At 44.5% G+C, this 20,948-nt stretch overlaps 1 protein-coding gene across 10 annotated transcripts in view; it reads left to right on the top strand.

Annotated features, from left to right (window-relative positions):
• LOC116390797 (chloride channel protein 2) overlaps positions 1 to 20,948 on the top strand; it is a 140,320-nt gene that overhangs the window by 68,399 nt on the left and 50,973 nt on the right. For 5 of the 10 annotated variants that reach the window (XM_031860857.1, XM_031860859.1, XM_031860856.1 and 2 more), the window contains 10 exons: positions 3,492 to 3,623; positions 5,431 to 5,559; positions 7,419 to 7,552; positions 12,043 to 12,120; positions 14,911 to 14,934; positions 16,514 to 16,592; positions 16,910 to 17,035; positions 17,591 to 17,675; positions 20,382 to 20,483; positions 20,650 to 20,734. In XM_031860857.1, coding sequence (XP_031716717.1) covers positions 3,492 to 3,623; positions 5,431 to 5,559; positions 7,419 to 7,552; positions 12,043 to 12,120; positions 14,911 to 14,934; positions 16,514 to 16,592; positions 16,910 to 17,035; positions 17,591 to 17,675; positions 20,382 to 20,483; positions 20,650 to 20,734 — 974 coding nt within the window. The remainder of the gene's footprint in view (positions 1 to 3,491; positions 3,624 to 5,430; positions 5,560 to 7,418; positions 7,553 to 12,042; positions 12,121 to 14,910; positions 14,935 to 16,513; positions 16,593 to 16,909; positions 17,036 to 17,590; positions 17,676 to 20,381; positions 20,484 to 20,649; positions 20,735 to 20,948) is intronic. The other 5 variants (XM_031860858.1, XM_031860866.1, XM_031860861.1 and 2 more) reach the window with 1 other exon arrangement.

Raw genomic sequence — 20,948 nt, 5'->3', positions numbered from 1 at the left:
TGTGTGTGTGTGTGTGTGTGTGTGTGTGTGTGTGTGTGTGTGTGTGTACACAGTACCGCTGTGGCGCTACGCTGGCTTCCTCCGCAGTAATGGTTAGCTCTGGCTGCTATCAGTTAGCACTCTGTATGATACCAACATGGAGTCTACAACCTGCTGTGTGTGAACAGGAGCTTATTATCATTTTCAGATAAACAAAAACCCAGAAGGTAGTTCAGCGACACCCGATGTTTTTTTATTAATTCCTGAATCTTTAAAGATTGAAGATTAAAAAAATAAATTGTGTTTGCTGCAGATTTGAACCCCCGAGCAGTTTCAGGGCGTTTCTCACTCCTGTCACATTTGTCTCTCTGTGGCCGTGTTTCTCACTGCAACATTAAAGTGCTGCTCCTCTATGGAGACGGAACATACATGGCTAGAAGTAGAGAGAACTGCAGAATGTCCTATAGTGCAGAATAAGACAGTTGTGACATAAATCATAGAAAAGAAAAGAGTTATCTTTGATATATTTTACAGACAGAAGTTGGAAAACAATGGTGTGTGTGTGTATATATATATATAGACAGACAGACAGACAGACAGACAGTTCCAAGTTTTACTAATAATACTAATTAGTTTTTTACAGGTAGAATAAAATGTTTTTGATGAAGTGTCACCATTTTAAGCTTCTTTTCTTTGGTTGCTCTTTCTGATGGAAAAGATTCAAATCTGACGATTATGACATTTTTGCAGCTTCTGGCTGTGATAAACGTGCAGTTTTGGTGATCGTTTAAAGAAAACATGTTTTTCAATCCCGCCAGTGGGTTTTGGGGCTCAGAGGGTTAAAGATATTTAACCCATTCCTCATGTTGCAATCGCATTTCCTTTCCAGGTTATTTTTGTAAAACACTAGCAGAATATTAGCACGCTATTCTGTATGAAATGTAAGATGTTTGAAAGAAATATAAACTGATAAACTGATTATACGTTTTTAAATTTTTGGTTCACGTACGAATTTAGAAAGAGATATTTAGTTTACGGACACCATCTTTGTTTGGATTTGGAGAAAGAAGCTTAACTCACATTAAAAGAGTAAAGCTTTCCTATAACGTGTCTCACAAGCACCTCGACCTTTACAAAAGTGCAAAACTTGATTTACTGGCAGTATTAAATGTCTATCAGTAGTTTCAGTCCAATAATAGTAGTAAATCCTATTGTCCAAACCAAAATGAACCCACGAGCACAAGCAGCATCCTCTGGAGCTGATAAATGAAGCCGAAGTTGAAGTGCCAACAACTGCAGTTCATCAAATGGCCACTGGAGGCTGGCTCCAGAAGCGAGTCAATCCCCATTGACCTCAATGTTAAAATGGCCGACTTTAGCATAGAAATAAACACGTTCAACTGCTCGGGGATGAATTGTTATACAACGCACCTGTTTCAATGATATTAAGGCTTAAAGTTAGGCATAATTAAGGATGGGCAGCTTTCAGCAACAGGTGGGTGCTGGTCAGAAGCCTTTGGGTGAACTCACTACACTCGTACTGTATACAGTTTACGGTGCTCACTCACCTGCAGGTACTTAATGCCAAGCCAAGGAACGTCATGCACTGTGTATCCAGGGCAGCCTAAATTAGTCTCAGCAGGTATGTGGGCATTAGGCCTCCTGTCGAGGAGAGAGAGAGAGAGAGAGAGAGAGAGAGCAAGCCGGGGGGAGAGAGGATAGAGAAAGGAGTGAGTGGAGGGCAGCAGATAAGGCCTGAGAGGGAGAAGATGAGAGTAAAGTCAGGGGTTGAATGTGATTAGCAGAAGAAGAAGAAGAGCGGAGCGGGAGCGAGGGGGGATTGGATTAGGGGGGGAGGGATGAAAGGGGTGAGTGGTGCAGAGGGTGAGTCAGAAGGTGAATGAGAGTGATTGGGAACTAGCATGCTGCTTATTGCATGATGAAGAATACATTCAGCAACCTGTGTGTGTTGCAGAAAAAGCTATGAAGAGACAACTAAATTACATCTCCAAAAAAGACAAAAACAAACACACAATGTTTAGAAGCACAACAAAAAAAAGAAGTCATGTCTGCACACATGCATGCTCTCACACACACACACACACACTAACACTCATTTACATTGACTTGTGTCTGGATGACAGAAGGGGTCCAACAACGCAGACGGGCCCGTGGGTGAGATCACACACACACACTTGCTGGAACACAATCTAAATATACACATGCACGAAGCCTGTTTCTTTCTCAGACTTGTCACATATCTGTCTGTGGAGAAAGCAAAGGCGAATCAGCGTGTGCGTGTGTGTGTGTGTGTGTGTGTGTGTGTTAGACAGCTCATGGGGGTGTTGATTGGGGGGAATGTGTGCACGTAAGTGTATCTGCATTTATTTTTCCTTTCCATCCCGGCAGGTGTCAGTCTCGCCTCCACTTTGCAGATGTAAAATGTCATCCTCCTCTCCCTTATCTGTGAGCTCTCATCAGTTCCTGTCCAGCAGCGTGTAGTCGGAGTGTGAATCTGTAAACCAGCGAATGCTTTCATATCTGGGGTCACAGTGTTATTGTGATGAGAGCGCGTCTCTAATGAGAACGACCACAAACATTATCCCTGCACCATCTCATCTGTAGCGCTTCATTAACTCTCCGTCATTCAGCGTTTGGAGGATATTCCTGCTTCCTCTTTATCTTTCTGCCATCTTCTCCTCTTCTCAGAAACTCATGAAAGTCCTCCTGTGTTTCCCTCTCGCAGCTGAGAGGCTTCATGAATAACTTTATTGTTACCGGGATCTTGTCTTAACTGTAAGGGCACATTCCAAGAAGTTCTAAAAGTTTTCTTCAAATTTAGATGCTAGAAAGTTTTATAAAAATGGCCTCTGGTCTGTTTTAGACATGAAGCAATAGGAGATAACGTTAAGTCATATGGACCTACATGTAACTCATTTATTTAACCCTCTGAACCCCAAAGCACTTTAGTCAAAGGTTCACAGAACTTTCAATGAGACACGTCGAATAAAGTGTTTTTCATGAAATATCACAATTTTAAGCTTCGAGAGGAAACTGTGGTGTGAACGAGAGGCGTTATGATATGTATGGGCACATCCTAATGAGCCAACCATGGAACTCGTGTTTTGTTCCAGCAATTAGTCACAATTAGTAGCTGTGTGTGTGTGTGTGTGTGTGTGTGTGTGTGTGTGTGTGTGTGTGTTGCTTTGTAGTGCCTCCTTCTGCTGTGACTTTTACGTGCCGTGCGTTTTAATATGCATTAAGTGTAGTGGATCCGTGTGGTCTGCTTTGTCTTCGGCCTCTCGCACCATTACATCGTGTCGGTGACGTATCCTCTTAACAAAGTGCTGTCATAACTTCTGCTGGACGTAGTTGCTCTGGTAAAAGTTTCAGCATTTGGCTTCTACATCAAAAGTAGCTGGCTTTCCATCCTGGCTTTAATAATTAAATTCCTGGGTAATGCAGTTGTATTGTGTGTTTGTAGTCCCTCATGTTACGTTGTGTCTCTGCAGTCTATACGGTTCGCTGTCAGAAGTTCCTGATCTCGCGGGTCGGGGAGGACTGGATCTTCCTCATCCTACTGGGACTCTTCATGGCCCTGGTCAGCTGGGTGGTGGACTTCTGCATCGCCATCTGTCTACAAGGTGAGGGAGGCAGGGAGGGGGGGAGGGATTGGAATTTGTACCTATGGTTTGGTACGTAAAGAGAGTTGACGAATGAGCAGCAGGCAAAAGGCAGATGATTCCAGAAGAGGAGGATGAATTATTAGAAATGAGGAGGGAAGGCGGTATTGATGAAATGTGATACATGGACCCAGACAGGGAGGAAGTGATTTAAAGGCTGGAGAATAGGAAAGGGGGAAAAATGCAAAGGTCAACTCTAGAGATGTCACGATACCAGAAACCAACGACGGAGGAACGATTCTCGAGACTCAATTCAAGATCAAAACCAAACAAATCCTGTTTACTTCAACACGCGCTCCTTTATTACCGTTTGCAAACTGTTTTTTGTGAGTTTGTTATTAATGAAAACAAAAAGCTACATTTTAAAATACTACGTTTAAACACATGACGATGTTAAGACTGTGGGCTGAACAGGGTCGTAAACTCGGAAGCTAGAAACATTTTAGGCGTATACATTCATCAGGTCAGTCCATCTCAGGGTCCGGCATCCAGTTCTCTTAATACATCGTTGGCTAACGCTACTAGCTCTCCGCCTGACGATTTCAACACAGATTAGTATTTCACAATGTAGCATTAGCACTCGCTGCGCTGTAGAAAAACTAGCACCGTCAGGTTTTCAGAAGTTTGGCATGGACTTGGTACTGAGGCCTTTAAAGTGATCGTAGTCTCTCCTCTGCAAATGTAAAACCAGGAAAGGATAATGTATAGGCTTACATATGCAAATTACAATTCTGCTCGCATGTACTCACCTACAACGTACAGCTTATACAAAATCTGCATACTTTGTATTCGCTGTATATTTGTGTAACAAACTCTTTAAATCCCCTTCCGGGTCAGGGAGCCTTCAGGTCTGAATGCGTCAGCTGCTTGGACTCAGTTCTACTTTCTTGCAAATGGAGTTTTGTGTAAATCTGTCGGGGCTGTTTTTGACTTACGGCGTCAGTAGAATTAAGAGGGCTGCAGCTCCCTCGGATTTATTTCATTTAGACGGAGAAACTTATGAGCCATCCAACATTTTTTTATTGCCGTGTGTTCTGTAAGTTTAACTCCGGAGACGTCTGAGTAATATTTCAATGCGACGGGACATTCTCCGAATGATCTTGGCCCCAACAGGAGCTCGTAAATAGAGAGCGATCGCATTTAGGATGGGGCCCTCGGGACGTTCACTGGAAATGAGAAAGTTTTTAATGTGTTGCCTATGGTGACTAAGAGAAGTTCTTAAAGGGGTAGAAGAAGGAGTGGTATAAAGTACAAAGGGGCAGAAAGAAGTGTGTGTTTAGAGGAAATGGAGACGATTGGAAGAGGAAGTGAGGGACAAAGGAAGGAATACAGGAAGCGAAGGGATTGAAGACAGAAAGGAGGAGTCAAGGTGGATGGAAGGCGTCTTATGGCATCAACCATTTACCTGCATGGTGGATGCAGCAAACGGAGGGATTTGTGAGTGAGTCAACTCTACGTTCCAGGAAGAGGAAGCTAGGTGTGTGTGTGTGTGTGTGTGTGTGTGTGTGTGTGTGTGTGTGTGTGTTCTCAAGGAGGAGCCAACCTAGTCTTGTCAGTTCCAGTTATGGTGTACAGTTCCTTTTAATTGGATACAGAACATGACTAACCACACACACACACAACTACACACATTTTTCCTGTCTTTAAACGGTTTATATGACGGCTCTCCTGGATGTACATTAATCCGTGCGTGTGTGTTTCTTACTGTGTTTGTGTGTGTGTGTGTGTGTGTGTTTCTTACCGTGTGTGTGTGTGTGTGTGTCCACAGCACAGAAGTGGATGTACGGCGGTCTGGACAGTAACGTGTTCCTGCAGTATCTGGCCTGGGTCACCTACCCCGTGGTCCTCATCACCTTCTCTGCCGGCTTCACACAGATTCTAGCCCCCCAAGCTGTTGGTATGACAACACACACGCACACACACACACACACACAGCATGTACACGCCAGAGATGCCTAAAAAAGAGGCAAAACAATCACATTTAATTAAGTAATGGCAAAAAAAGGTATTGCGTGATTGATCTATGTATAAAATAAGCTTTAGCTCTTTATTACTGTAGATGCACTCAAGAACAACAAAGCTTTCATATTTACAGTACAGAATTCAGATTTGACAACATGCTACCAAAGCCAAACCTAAATGATTTAATAAAATATATTATAGCTTTCTTCCCCAGCCACTGCCCCCCTCTTACTGCAATGAACTCCTCCTAAACATCTGTGGGTGAACCAGTAGCTGCTGCCTCACAGTGTGACACAACACAGTGACACACTGTAAATCCCCTCTGAGCCCCTTCAGGCTCTGCTTCTTCCCCAGGGGGAGAAGTGAGTTCTGCACATAATCACAATGTTTATACTCTTAACATTCAGGTTATGTTAGTGTGGAGTCAGTGCAGCACTCCTTCAGATGCCCCTGAGGTAATATTCTGCTGCAGGTGTAGCGGAGTCTTTACTGTCACTCTCGGTAACGGAGGCTAAAGAGATGGGTGAGGTATCTTCTGCCTTTAGTGAGATCCACCTCAGTACACCACTGTTTAGACCGTGGGGGAGGTGGGGAGGTGGGGAAGTGTCTTCCCCTTCAGCTTACTATGAGAAAGAAGGAATGATACTAAGACACTTGTTGCATTTCATACAACTCATCTCAATAGACGGGCTATACTTTAGCTGATTACACGTGAACATGAAGACTCTTCCTGGCCCGTTAATAATGGCTGCATGCAGTAATGTCGTACATGCAGGCTACAGAATAAAACACAACAAAGCATCCAAAAAATACAATGGATAAATAATAAATGATGGAACTTGGAAACTCACATTCTGGTTGCAGAGTTTACTACAGAAGTGTTTTACTGAGTAGAATGACATACATATTTGACGAGTAATTAATTAATACGTCTGTTTGCAGCATTTCAATTAAGAAAATTAAATTCTGGGGATTTGTTTTTCTGCAAAAAACAAATCTCATTTCCAAACTGAATTAATTATCCAGAGTTTTGAATTGAATCCAAAAAGCTGTGGCAGCCAAATTTGAATGAATCCAGTCGTTCTATTTGCAATGACGTTGTGAAAAATAGTCTGTAGTTCTTTGAAATTAGCTTTCAACCAGATGAGGTTCATCTTACAGGAATAGTTGGACATATTGGTCAAATATGTTCCATGCTGACGTGCTTTCTTGCTGAGAGCTGGATGAGGAGAGGAATGATGTCATCTTTAATGTCTCAGCGCTAAATATGAAGCTACAGTCAGCAGCTGGCGAGCTTAGCATAGCATAAAGACTGGAAACCTCTTTTGTCCAGTAGAGTCTCCAGGAAGTTACTTCTCATGGCCAACAATGAGTCCCAGCCGTAACTTCCCATAACACCTGGAACATGCGTTTCTCACGCTCTGGTCTCTGTACAGAGAAAACAAACAAGATGTTTGGTGTTGCTGAGCTTTAGAGGTGCTGCTTGACAGATCGTGTAACCTTTGGATGGAGTCAGGCTAGCTGTTTCTGCCTGTTTCCAGTCTTTGTGCTAAGCTAAGCTAACAGCTTCTGAGGGTGGCTTCATTTTTTTCACCGTACAGATATGAGAGTGATTTCAATCTTCTCATCTAATCTAAAAGTAATTTGTGTTTCCCAAAACGTTTAACTATTTTCCCTTAAGGCTATGATGTAATTGATACGTATTTGACACGTATTTGTCATCGTTGCTCGATGCGTTGGTGTTTCTCTTTGAGTTGCCGGTCAGCTGTAAGCGCCCGCTGTGCTCCTCTGCAGGTTCAGGTATTCCAGAGATGAAGACCATCCTGAGAGGAGTTGTGCTGAAGGAATACCTCACCTTCAAAACCTTCGTGGCCAAAGTCATCGGCCTCACCTGCGCTCTGGGCAGCGGCATGCCCCTGGGCAAGGAGGTAACACACACACACACACACACACACACACACACACACACACGCACGCACGCACACATCAGCTTTACCTACTCTATGGGGCCCTAAATGCCTTTGTTGTATGTCAGTCCTGTGTGTTGGCAAGCACCTCACAATGCGATGTATCACGATACAATACGATGCGATATATGTCACGATATGATGCAATATGATACAATATATCACAATGCAATGCGATGCGATATGATACATATTGCAATACTTTTTTTAACTTAAAATGTAAAAAATAATGCTAAGACTTGCATCATCAACACATTATATTTATAACTCAACGAACAAATTGCATCAAAACTACTTCAAAAGGTATTTGCATTGCACACACTCGTCATATAAAATATATAAAAATAAAGTTAATATTGTATTCTTATTGTGTCCCTGAACACTTTTTTACTAAAATTTACATGTAGACGCCATAAACATGATATGAAATAAAGTGTTCAGTCCCTATAGCTCGGTCCTTCCCATCTATGTCCCATTCATCCATACAGTGTACGGACGCTTGCTTGTGACACCCTGTTGTGATTTTGGCCAGATTTAAAGGACATTTTAAATCTGTTTAAAATGGGATTTAAAAAAAATTAAAAAATTACCAATACAAGTCAAGGTCATATTAATACACCATCGTCGGATAAAATATTGGGATAATCAGCAATATCGATATGTTGGCACAGTCTTATTGTGTGTGTGTGCATGTAGTCTTGAGCCATCTCACAGAATGGGAAGATGCTGGAACACGATGTGACAAACGCACACAGCACAAGCTGACGACTTCGTCAATCCATCAGTCAATCGGTACATGACTCATCCGACAAGAGACAAAAGACAAGCTGCACAAACGTTTGTTGAGGAAAAACTTGAGGCGAAATGACTCATGTATGCTTTCATGTTTCTGTGTGTGTGTGTGTGTGTGTGTGTGTGTGTGTGTGTGTGTGTGTGTGTGTGTGTTTGCTCCCGACACACACGCACGGTTCCATTACCGAACCATCTCATGATGGCTGACTTTGTGAAGCAAAATCAATTTTCAAACCTTGCCTCAAACTCAAAGTGTTGACCCATATTCACCGGTTATGTTGTTTGCTGACACATTTTCAGTGATTCACAGCATTAAAGAAACATTGCTTGTGATTTGAATCCAGACTGGCACCGAGCTGCCATCCGGGTTTGAACGCCAGCTTACACAACATCCATCCATCCATCCATTTTCCTCCGCTTATCTGGGGTCGGGTCGCGGCGGCAACAGGCCAAGCAGGCTGACCCAGACTTCCCTCTCACCGGCAACATGTTCCAGCTCATTCTGGGGGATCCCGAGGCGTTCCCAGGCCAGCTGGGAGATGTAATCCCTCCAGCATGTCCTGGGTCTTCCCCGGGGTCTCTTCCCAGTTGGACGTGCCTGGAAAACCTCCAGTGGGAGGCGTCCAGGAGGCATCCTAATTAGATGCCCGAACCACCTCAGCTGACTCCTTTCGATGCGAAGGAGTAGCGGCTCGACTCCAAGCTCCCTCCTGATGACCGAGCTCCTTACTCTATCTCTAAGGCTGAGCCCGGCCACCCTACGGAGGAAGCTCATTTCGGCCGCTTGTAACCGCGACCTTATCCTTTCGGTCACGACCCAGAGTTCGTGACCATAGGTGAGGGTAGGAACGTAGACCGAGTGGTAAATTGAGAGCTTTGCCTTCCGGCTCAGCTCCCTCTTCACCAAGACGGTCCGGTGCAGCGCCTGCTTTACTGCTGCAGCTGCACCGATCCGTCTGTCGGATCTCCCGCTCCATCTTACCCTCACTCGTGAACAAGACCCCGAGATACTTGAACTCCTTCGCTTGAGGTAGGCACTCCGTCCCCACCTGGAGGGAGCAATCCACCGGTTTCCGGCAGAGCACCATGGCCTCAGATTTGGAGGTGCTAACTCTCATCCCCGCCGCTTCACACTCTGCTGCAAACCGCCCCAGTGAATGCTGGAGGTCACGATCCGAGGAGGCTAACAGGACCACATCATCTGCAAACAGCAGAGAGGCGATCCCGAGACCCCCGAACCTGACGTTCTCCACCCCCAGGCTGCGCCTAGATATCCTGTCCATGAAAGTCACGAACAGGACCGGAGACAAAGGGCAGCCCTGGCGGAGGCCAACACCCACCGGGAACGTGTCTGACTTATTGCCGAGAATGCGGACACAGCTCCTACTGCAGTTGTACAGAGACCGGATCGCCCGTTGTAATGGGTCCGGCACCCCATACTCCCGCAGCACCCCCCACAAGAACCCCCGAGGGACCCGGTCGAAAGCCTTCTCCAAGTCCACAAAGCACATGTAGACTGGTTGGGCAAACTCCCAGAACCCCTCCAGTAGTCTTGCGAGGGTAAAGAGCTGGTCCACTGTTCCACGGCTGGGACGGAATCTGCACTGCTCCTCTTGAATCTGAGGTTCGAGAAACGGACGGAGCCTCCTTTCCAGCACCCTGGCATAAGCCTTCCCCGGGAGGCTGAGTAGTGTGATACCCCGGTAATTCGAGCACACTCTCCGGTCCCCCTTTTTGAAAATGGGAACCACCACCCCGGTGTGCCAGTCCATGGGCACTGATCCCGACCCCCATGCGACATTGAAGAGGCGTGTCAGCCAGGACAGCCCAACTATGTCCAGCGCTTTCAGCATCTCAGGGCAGATCTCATCCACCCCCGGCGCCTTGCCACCAAGGAGCTTTTTGACTACCTCAGCGGCCTCTGCCAGGGATATGGGTGAGCCTCCCCCTAGATCTTCAGGCGCTGCCTCCTCTGCAGAGGACATGTTGGTCGGGTTTAGGAGTTCCTCAAAGTGCTCTTTCCACCGCCCGACGATGTCCCCTGTCCGGGTCAGCAGTTTGCCCCCCCCCTGCTGAGAACAGCCTGGGGTAAGCCCTGCTTTCCCTTCCTTAGCCGTCGGATGGTTTGCCAGAACCTCCTTGAGGCCAACCGAAAGTCCTTCTCCATGGCCTCCCCGAACTCCTCCCATGCCCGAGTTTTAGCATTCGCGACCACTGCAGCTGCAGCCCTTCTGGCCTGCCGGTACCTGTCAGCTGCTTCGGGAGACGCCTGGGCCAACCAGGCCTTGAAGGTCTCCTTCTTCAGCTTGACGGCTTCCCTCACCTCCGGTGTCCACCACCGGGTTCTCGGGTTGCCGCCACGACAGGCACCGATGACCTTCCGGCCACAGCTCCTAGCGGCCGCGTCCACAATAGAGGCTTTGAACATGGTCCATTCGGATTCCATGTCCCCAACCTCCCTCGGGATGTGAGAGAAGTTCTTCCGGAGGTGGGAGTTAAAGACCTCCCGGACAGGGTCCTCCGCCAGATGTTCCCAGTTCACCCTCACTACACGTTTGGGCTTGCCGGGTCTTTCCAACCGGTTCCCCTGCCATCTGATCCAACTCACCACCAGGTGGTGATCATTTGACAGCTCTGCTCCGACAGCTTACACAACATCCCTCCACTAAATATGAGCATAGAATACCAGCTGTCTGTTGATGTCTCATCAATCATCACAAACCCATTTTTCTTTCTTTTTTTACATGCTATACTATTTCAATCTTTGGCTGAACTTCCGTGGGTTTTCCAGAAACATAGGATAACATGGTTTTATCTGGGCTATAATTCCTCTGTGTCCTCTGTACTCGTACGTGTGTCCTTTCTGTGCATAGCTGTACATGCATGTTTTTTGCATGTACTGTATATGCAGTGAAGAACTTACTTTGTGCGATATCAATACAATCTTACTTGCACACAGAACTGACATGCTACACCAGCTGAACTTCCCAGGGAAGCATAATCCTCCCGGCTCATTCCCATCCCAGCTCCCTACATCCCTGCGGCATGAATTACAAACGATAGCTGGCACACGCTGGAGCCCGTATGCTTCAGGTTCAGCACGAGAAGGACTAAGAGTTGTGCGGCTTTGACTCCTGGTCTAAACCCAAAAGGACTGAGAATACCGTTTTTCTGGAGATTTAAGGAGCTCTAGCCTCGCTATGCAGATGTTGTTTATTGTGTGTGTGTGTGTGTGTGTGTGTGTGTGTGTGTGCGTGTGTGTGTGTGTGCATAATGTAGCGCACATCACAGTTTGTCAGTGTTTTCTTTTTAGCAAAAAAACATTTCCAGGTAAGTATGGCATCTCCCAAAAGACTGCCTATCCTGAAGACATACTGAGAGGAGAATAAGCCTTCTCCACACACACACACACACACACACACGCATCAGGCCCTTTTGGTTTGGATTCAGCCTCTCTCTTCCTCTAACAGGAGCACGATGTGATGCTCTCACTTTTAATCCTGTTGGTTCCTCTCTGAACTTGGTCCCCAGGATGTTAATATTGTCTGCGGTCTTGGTGGTCGGTGGTGTGTTCTTGAAGTCATGCGCTGGTCTTGTGTGACACATAACAAACAGACAGCTTCTTAACTTGTTAACTCGTTTTCTTTTCGTCCTGTCAGGGTCCGTTCGTACACATCGCCAGTCTGTGTGCTGCTCTCCTCAGCAAGTTCATGTCTCTGTTTGGAGGAATTTATGAGGTAAGTCTTCTTCTTTTTATAGTTTTTTACCGTCAGTGCTCTGCCTCAGTTTCTGTTCTGCTCAATTATTCTAATCTGTGTTTTAACGGGTAAACTTAATATAAAGTTATCTATTCTTCATTTATTTCCATATACGCTGTCCTCTTCATACGCCATAAGAAACTTTTTTCAGCGCCATGTTGTCATCATCTCCTTGTCTTCTCCACCGTGCGGTATGTTAAGAGTACGTGATGTGATCCAAGTGGACGCGCTCTTCTGACTCGCCTTCAGTTGTTCCCGTGCGCTCAGAGCAATAAGCTTAACGGACACGAGTCTAGATACTTAGTTTTTTTCTGGTAATATTTTCATCGACGGTTAATAATGTAAAAATATTCAGTCAAAGACATGACAGTACGTTACACATACAAGGGATTTGGCTCTGTGATTGATGCATGACAATAAGCATCATTTGAAAAGAGAAAATATGAAACTTTACATAAAATATGATAAACAAACATTTAAAAGTACATTTTAGATTCCATCTAAAATATGTATGTTATTAAAGTGTCATGTATAGTAGAAGGTGTGTAACTGTAAGTGCACGGCTCTTTGTGGTAAACATTTATAAAGGAAACTGGAAACATATCTTCAGTACTGTAGGGTAAGTGCATTAATCATAAGGAGTTTACATACATATTTAATTTGGCTCAAGTGACTTTTGCATCAATTCTCTAATCATCAAAAATGTATCTGAACAGCAGCCAGTAAAATCTGTTGAGAGAGAGAATGATGAAGAGGAGTGAGGTCGAGTGTTTGAAGGAGAGAGAGAGAGAAAGTGCTGAGGATGAGAGATGATGACAGCAGCAGAGAGAAGAACAGAGAGAATAACTGGGAATGAAGACGAGTGTAAAGTGAACAGTTCAGGACTGCAGCCGGATGCTTCTTTAGTTTTGACTCTTTTACTCGGCATGAGCTTCATCACCTGACTGAAGGCTTTTGTTTTTTAGTTATAATTGTTCAGCTAACAAGTGTGACATTAGCTGTGCACACATTTCTATCTTCTCTTATTTAATCTCTTGAAGTAAATATTTTTTCAGTATGTTATTTCTCAGCAATTTAGATCTTCAGGGAGGAAAAGATGCAGAAGTGGAAAAAAGAATATACAGCGATTTTCTTCTCCGTCGTCTCCCGCTTCTTCTCCTTCTCCTCCTCCCTCTCTTTTCCTTCTTCTCCTTCTTCTCCGTCTCGGATCAGAGTCCGGGAGCTGTGAAAGGGAGGCAGAGAGGAAGTCTTGACTCCTCGTCTCCCTCTCTCTTCTCTTGAGCGACTCTCTTGAGGGATGGAATGTTGGGAAGAGTCGGAGGGTTTGAAGTCTCCGCGCTGCATCCGCAACGTGTCCTCGATCCACAGGACCAAAGTGTTCTGTAGATCAGCTGCATGAGAGTGAAACAGTCTCTGAGTGGACGCCTGCACATTCAGCCGACATGCGATTGGCATTAATGTGCAGCTACAGCAGCCTCCACTCTTCTGCAGGGCTTTGGTCCCTTTCAGCCATAGGTGCATTAATGAGGTCCAACAGTGGTGTTGTGTGATGGGACTCGGCTTGCAGTCTGTATTTCCAGCTCCATATGTTCTGCTCCGTGCTGTCTAGACCGTCACATGTTGTTGATCATTTAAACGGACTTAAGGGGCCAACGTCCAAATCCTGAAACGCTGCCCCAGAGAGCACGTAAACGTTTTTGGCCTTGTGTTATAATTTGTCGGAGTTACTCTGTGGAATGAGCACATTTTAACATAAAAAGAGCAGAGAAGGAAATGTTATAAACCAGCAGATGTCTTATTAAATAATACATAAAACGATGTTTAATAGAATCACATGTTTTGTTACGAAGCTGAGCAAAGTATCAGGAGATCAAACAAACACAAAGTAGCATTTTATAGAGTTGGAAAAGGAAATTAATTTTGAATCCTCAACTTTAATCTAAAAGGGAAAACTGTCTCATAAGCAGGCATGCATAGAGCACACTGGACATGAAGCATAATAAAGCACATAAAACATATTATTTTGTAGACAAAAGTAACCGCATTACATAAAATCAGCAGTTAAAGCGTCATCGCGATCCAGAGGCCTTAAACTCACAATGTTTCTATGAAGCACTCATCAGCTGACAGATGAGCATCAACAGTTTAAGGCGTTTCTCACCCTGTGTGAGGCGACTTCTTTACTTTCTGCAATAATCCACAAAGCCGATGGAAGAATCCCGTCGGTGTGACGCTAACTTCTGAGTTTGGCCAACAGAAACACTCCTTCAGCGCTCTGTCACATTCTGTCCCTCCATCTCCTCCATTCTATTTTACTGCCAGTCTACCGTTTCATCTTTTCTAATCATCATCATCATGATCCACAGTGTCTCCCTCTGTTACCCCCCCCCCCCCCAGTGGTGTGCTGCATTTTATTGCATATTAATGCCGAGAGTGTGGAAGTGTCCCCCTGCAGCAGTATCTGGTCTCCAGAGCTTGAAGTGCACGATGCTGATGTGTCCTGTGGGCGGTTAAGAAGCAGCTCTTTGTTTCAGCGTCCATGTTTCAATAGCTTGTTGAACTTCAATAGAAACAGAACGAAGAGTCGTCCAACACACGTGGAGAACGCCGTCGTTTGATCGAATGATTTTGATCAGTTCTGTGAAGTGTTTTCACTTTGGTGATTAAATTGTATAAAATATAATAAAATCAGATTGATATTTGTTCCATCTCTCAAAGATAGTATTGGTAGTAGCTTAACTCTGTCTGTTACTCCCACGCTTCCTGAAGGAGCCCAGTCTTGTAAATATTAAGGTAATTCAATCACTCAATTACCCAGCATGCCCCACAGTCGATGTCCCATCTCCGTCCTCTGGCTCAGTCTTGTCAAATTGTTTCATGCTGCAAAAAGAGTTCAACCGAAGCTTCATATTTGTTCTAGTCTCTGTGTGTCCAGACCAAGTTTTTATCCCCTTTTTACCAAACATCCATCCCGACACAGCTGGTGTCTTTGGAAACCTTTTGGCATCTTCTCTAGAATTTAAAATGAAGCATGTGGAATTTAACAATGTCGTACAAACGTTTACAGTCAGAGCACCAATTCGCTCGTATTTAAATAAAACAAAAATCAAGAGTTTTTCTTATTAGCTTTGCTTGTGATGCTCAGAGCTTCAAGCTTTGTTAAATGTTAAATCCTCTCTTTGTACTTCTGGCTGATATTTGAAGGAATGAGACGATCCCACAAATGAGGCCAAACGGGTAAAGCTTCATAAAGCTTCAAGCTGAAGGCCGATGATCCAATCTCATTAAGCACACATCCGAGTTCACCAAGTAGAAAGAAGAAATTCACAACGAGTTCATGGTTTCAGGACGTTTGCTGAATCTGAAGCTGTTGAAGTGCTCTTGCATGTGTCTTCATGTTCGGCTGCACATGCTTTTGTAATTGTGAAATATTCCAGCCTGCTGTCATTCTTATTTATGTTTTTTATATTCACTCCCAACATGTTTTGCAGTGTCGGCTGTATTTGCTACATGTCCATAGACCGCCTCTTTGTGTGTGTGTGTGTGTGTGTGTGTGCGTGCGTGCGTGTGTGCGTGCGTGCGTGCGTGCGTGCGTGCGTGTGTGCGCGTCACTCTTCTTTATCCTGCCGTGCTGCTTGAAGGAAGCCGGTCTCGTAGGAATGAAGCTGAGTAAGATCAGGCTTTCCCCCTCAAAAAGAAAAACTCTATTTCCCAGGATGCACCGTGGTCCTCTGCAGTCCTTTATTTCTTACTGCGTGTTCCACTGTGATGGGACCTCATTGTTACTCCCTTATAGAGAGAGGTGTGGATGCTCTTGGGTTGAACTGTGCAGTTGGAGATGTTTTGAAGCATGAAACACTTTTTTTAACGTCTTTGCTCCATCAGCTTGGTGAATGTGATCACATTGCTTCGCTGTGAACTTGTCTGTAATTTAAAGAGATTGTCAGTTGTTTGTTCAACGTATTATATTTAAGTTTTGATCTGCGCTCCGAATCTACATTTTATGTGTTCCAGCTCGTAGCTGAGATGGATGAATGCTCTTTATTCATCCTACTTTTTTAAATGATTATATTACAGCAGCAGGTTATCCTCATATTGCACTGCAACAGAAAATACACACTAACACTAGAGATATCTGTCTATAGAACTCACCATATGAAGAATACAATTAAATACAAAAAGCAGCTAGAAGATCTAAACGTAGGATAACATACTATATTATATATACAGTAGGTTAGACATAAGCGTGCCGATGTGTTGCACTGTAAACAACCTGATGAGGTGGAGTGAGAGCAGGTTTCATGTATTGTTGAGCGGCTCACAGACGGACTGAACTGTGACCGCACATCCGTGTTTCTTCCGTTTGTTTCAGAACGAGTCGAGAAACATCGAGATGCTGGCGGCGGCCTGCGCTGTGGGAGTGGGCTGCTGCTTTGCCGCTCCCATAGGAGGTGAGTTTGTGCAGAAAACTATATAGTACATAATGTGAACTGTACATCCTGTGACATACAATAACACAGAGTGAGCTTTATGTCACTCGGTGGGGGGATGTCTCCGTCTGCACATGTAATACCGTCCCGTGCTGCATTTAGGGCCTCAGTACAAACTAGTGCAGATCTCACAGCACACGTTTGTGTGAGCGTTTTATTTATTTATAGGCAAACAGGTTTTTCTTTTACAGCTCAGCTGTGGAGTACATAATGGTCCAAACTGTGACCAGTCCATGTTAACGTGTGATTGGTGTGCCATATGTTTGTGTGTGTTCCAGGTGTGTTGTTCAGTATTGAAGTAACGTCCACGTTCTTCGCGGTGAGAAACTACTGGAGAGGCTTCTTCGCTGCTACCTTCAGTGCCTTCATCTTCAGAGTGCTGGCTGTGTGGAACAGAGACGAAGGTAAAGCAGACTCAAGTGCTCAAAGTACCGTAGATGGAAGTATGGAGGAATGATTTCAAATACCTTTACCATTCACCATTATAAAGGTCCATCAAACTGCCACGGTTTGGGTGAAACTCACACATCTTAATGAAGAAAGAAAATTGCTTCTGTTGCATGATTCGTCAAAATGTCTCCTGTGAAAATGGCCTGTTGATCAGCAGAAGGACAAAGACCTGTTGGCTGTGGTCAGACCAGGCAGCAACCTCCGGCTCTGTAAAGTGAAGCCAAAGCTTCAAGTGTTAAAGCTGCATTCTCTCTAGTGTCCACCAGGGGGCGACTCCTCTTGTTGTATAGAAGTCTATGAGAAAATGACTCTACTTCTCTCTTGATTTATTACCTCAGTAAACATTGTAAACATGAGTTTATGGTCTCAGTCTCTAGTTTCAAGTCTTCTTCAATACAGCATGATGTTCATTTAGTACATTATGGTCCATTTATAGTCAAACAGACCATAAAGCAGGGGATGCTTTAGGTTCTCTTTCCTAACTCCAGCTTCATCTCATCTTTCCCCAGAGACCATCACAGCCCTGTTTAAAACCCGCTTCCGGCTAGACTTCCCCTTTGACCTCCAGGAGCTTCCCGCCTTCGCCGTCATTGGGTGAGTCTTGACAGGCGATTGGTTCATTTTTGTTGATTTCACAAATGCGTACATGTGGCAGGGCTCGAAACACCATGTGCATGTGCACCGTGAGTGCACGTGAACTATGAGCTTTGCAAGTGGTTTTCAGCACTACATGCACCAGGTGCTCGTGACTTGGAGACACCCTCCCGTGGCACACAGTGAAAAAAAGAAACGTATTACTGATTATTAAAAGAGGAGACGAACAAACAAGACAGAGCAGCACAGTGCTGTTACCTAACCACGACTCGCATTACAGCAATCATTTATTACACATCGTATATTAAATTAGTCTGGTTTTATATGTGATGTCAACAAGGAAGTTCTAATCGGATAGATAAGTTTCACATGATATAAACTCTGATATATTAAATACATAAATGTTCTTCTTCAGAGGTTTGCTGACATGATCAGTGTAACCCTGTTCAGGATCACTCTGACTATGACCATGTACAATGTATTTCATTTACAGTCAAAGTTGATTTAGTGTTTAATTTAATTTAGTTATTTCTTTAAATTAAAGGGAAATTCAGCTGAAATGACACTATTACACGTTGACGGATTCCTCGTATTTGAACTGTCGTACAAATGAAAAGGTAGCAGCAGATCCACCGTGTTGGAAGGACACCGAATGCTGCAGTGAAAAATACAGAATTCAATGTTAGGACATGCACCAGTGCATGTACACAGAATAAGACGTATTTCCAAACCCACATATAGGAACGGTTTGGGAATATATTTGTTTCAAAACAAAAATACAGAAAATGAAAGTGGGCCATCAATTCAAAACTATCAATAGTTATTAATTGATGAGCCCTTCATAATTAACCCGTCAGTAGAAAGTTTGAAAGCACGCACAAGTTCAAATCAAGTGTTGTTGTTTTCCGGTACCCCGTCCACCGTGACGGCAGCACATCCGTTCAGGTATTATTCAGGAGCTGCGCTCACCGTCAGCCTGTGAAGGCGTCACCTCGGGGGGGCCGACGTGGATAATGCAGCCGCAACAGTTGCTAACGCGCCCAGGGATGTCTTATTTCATCCCCACTGAGCCTGAAGGAGACCTGGGGGGGGCTCCTGGAAAGTAAGCTGGTGGACCCTCTCGTGCGTGTTTGTGTGTGAGTGTGTGTGTGTGTCATTTGTCCAGAGGGTGTTAACAGCCACTGCTGCATCAGTGACTTGCACACTTAACGCTGCCTCCAGAGAAGGCAGCAGAGTGCTTAGCCCCGAGTCTTACACCGTGTGTGTGTGTGTCGGTGCATCCGTGTGGTTTCCATCTCTCTCTCCCCCCCCCTGCCGCCGTGGCTGTCAAGCGTGGAAAGTCGGTCAGTGTCTCAGGAAACTAGGCCAGAGAGAGTTAGTTCTGTGCTTCATGCTGCCAAGGGCACGCTATTCTACTTCCTGTTAGAAGTGAGGGGAACTCTTTCTACGACACACACGTCTATAATGCTAGTGTAGTATAATTATAAATATATATGTATATGTATGTATGTATGTGTGTGTGTGTGTGTGTGTGTGTGTATATATATATATATATATATATATATATATAGCATTATAATCTAATAGATTCATTTTCACTTAAAGCAAACGAGGACCTCTCAGAGTAACTTATGGCCTCAATCTTCTGACTTGTGTTAAATATTGTCGTAGGTTTCAGGTTTAAAGAAAGCGATGAACTTAAAGGTGCCCGTTGAGTTGTCTTGTAAACAAACAAAGCTTTGTGAACGTTCAGTGTTTTCTCACCAGAATACATGGTGTGTGTCCTCGAGGTCTGACAAAGGTGTCGAACAGCTTTCCTTCCTCCTAAATCCTTTCTAACGTGTTCACATCCATGTTCACAACAACCTTGCTCTTCCTGGCACGACATCACCTCGATCAGGGGAGTAGTGTCAACGCGTCGGCAGCGGTGTGAAGCTGATCAGAGCAGCAGGACTCAGAGTTCACATCCTGATGCTTGGAGCTCAAACACAGTCACAGTTTATACACAATGTTTTCCTCATGTTGAATTTTTAATGTGGAGATATCGGCCATTTTATCTGACCAGAGAACTGTCTGCTGTTTACATTCCTGATGATGCAAAGCCAAAGGATGCACTGCAGGACTGTCCTCCTGTTGTTGTGTCACAATGACAACACATGATCCTTGAATCCCTTGACTTGGGGAAATAAAGACACAGACTCCCCTCATCATCCTGTTCATAATTTATTCAAAGGTATTTGAGGGGATTAATAATGCAGTAAGATAAATTCATAAGCATTAGGTTGTCTGAGTCTATTCTTTCTCTCCCTCCCTCGCTCCTCTTCCTCCCCTCTTCCTGTCACAAAGAGGACTCCTACTGGGCTCCTAAATGCAGGCTTATGTAAACCTCTTCCTCTGCTTTGACTCCCCCACACATCCCCATTCGGCTGCGTGTTCTCTCTCGCTCTCTCTCCCTTTTGCTGTAATTCTCTCTTCATTTTTCATCTCTAGTTGTTTCTCCTTTCTGTTGTTTCATCTCCTGCATCCGGAGCGCATCCCTCCCACACCTTCCTAGAGACTTTCCTCCCTTCCATTCACATGAGAGAGAGAGATGATGTCATTGATGCTTTGGTTTGTTTAAGCCTGGACTTGTTTATTATTATTGACATATTGTGTGTGTGTGTGTGTGTGTGTGTGTGTGTGTGTGTGTGTGTGTGTCCTCTGCAGCATTGCCAGTGGTTTCGGTGGGGCTTTGTTTGTCTACCTGAACCGACTGATTGTCCAGTTCATCAGGAAACAGAAGGCCATCAACAGATTCCTCATGAAGAAGTAAGTGGAAAGTAACCGTTCGATGACTCTACTTTAAGTATAGTTTGGTTTTGAGGGACTTTTTTACTCCACTACATAAACTATAGCTACTTTTCAAGTTTTTATTTTTATTTTTCATGCAAATGCATAAGATACGGTTTGATTTCTTGTTCTCTCCTTTTCTCAGGCGTCTGCTGTATCCAGCGCTGGTCACTTTGCTCGTCTCCACACTAACATTCCCACCTGGCTTTGGACAGTTTATGGCTGGAAAGGTACGTTCTGCACCCCCACTCAGCACAAAGCTTCATTTTTTAAAACAGCCATGAACGGCAAATCCAATATGTGGAAGTGAGGCTGTAGACCTGATACTATATCCTATCTAGCCTGCAGCCAATCACAGTGTCGCACATCTCAATTTAACTTGGTGTGTTTTCACTGAGCACCTCTAAGCATGATTTCTATATTCACTATATTTCTATATTCACT

The sequence above is a fragment of the Anarrhichthys ocellatus genome, unplaced genomic scaffold, assembly GCF_004355925.1.
Source record: "Anarrhichthys ocellatus isolate YVR2014 unplaced genomic scaffold, GSC_Weel_1.0 scaffold24, whole genome shotgun sequence".
NCBI lineage: Eukaryota > Metazoa > Chordata > Actinopteri > Perciformes > Anarhichadidae > Anarrhichthys > Anarrhichthys ocellatus.
This window is presented reverse-complemented; position numbering and strand designations above follow the sequence as displayed.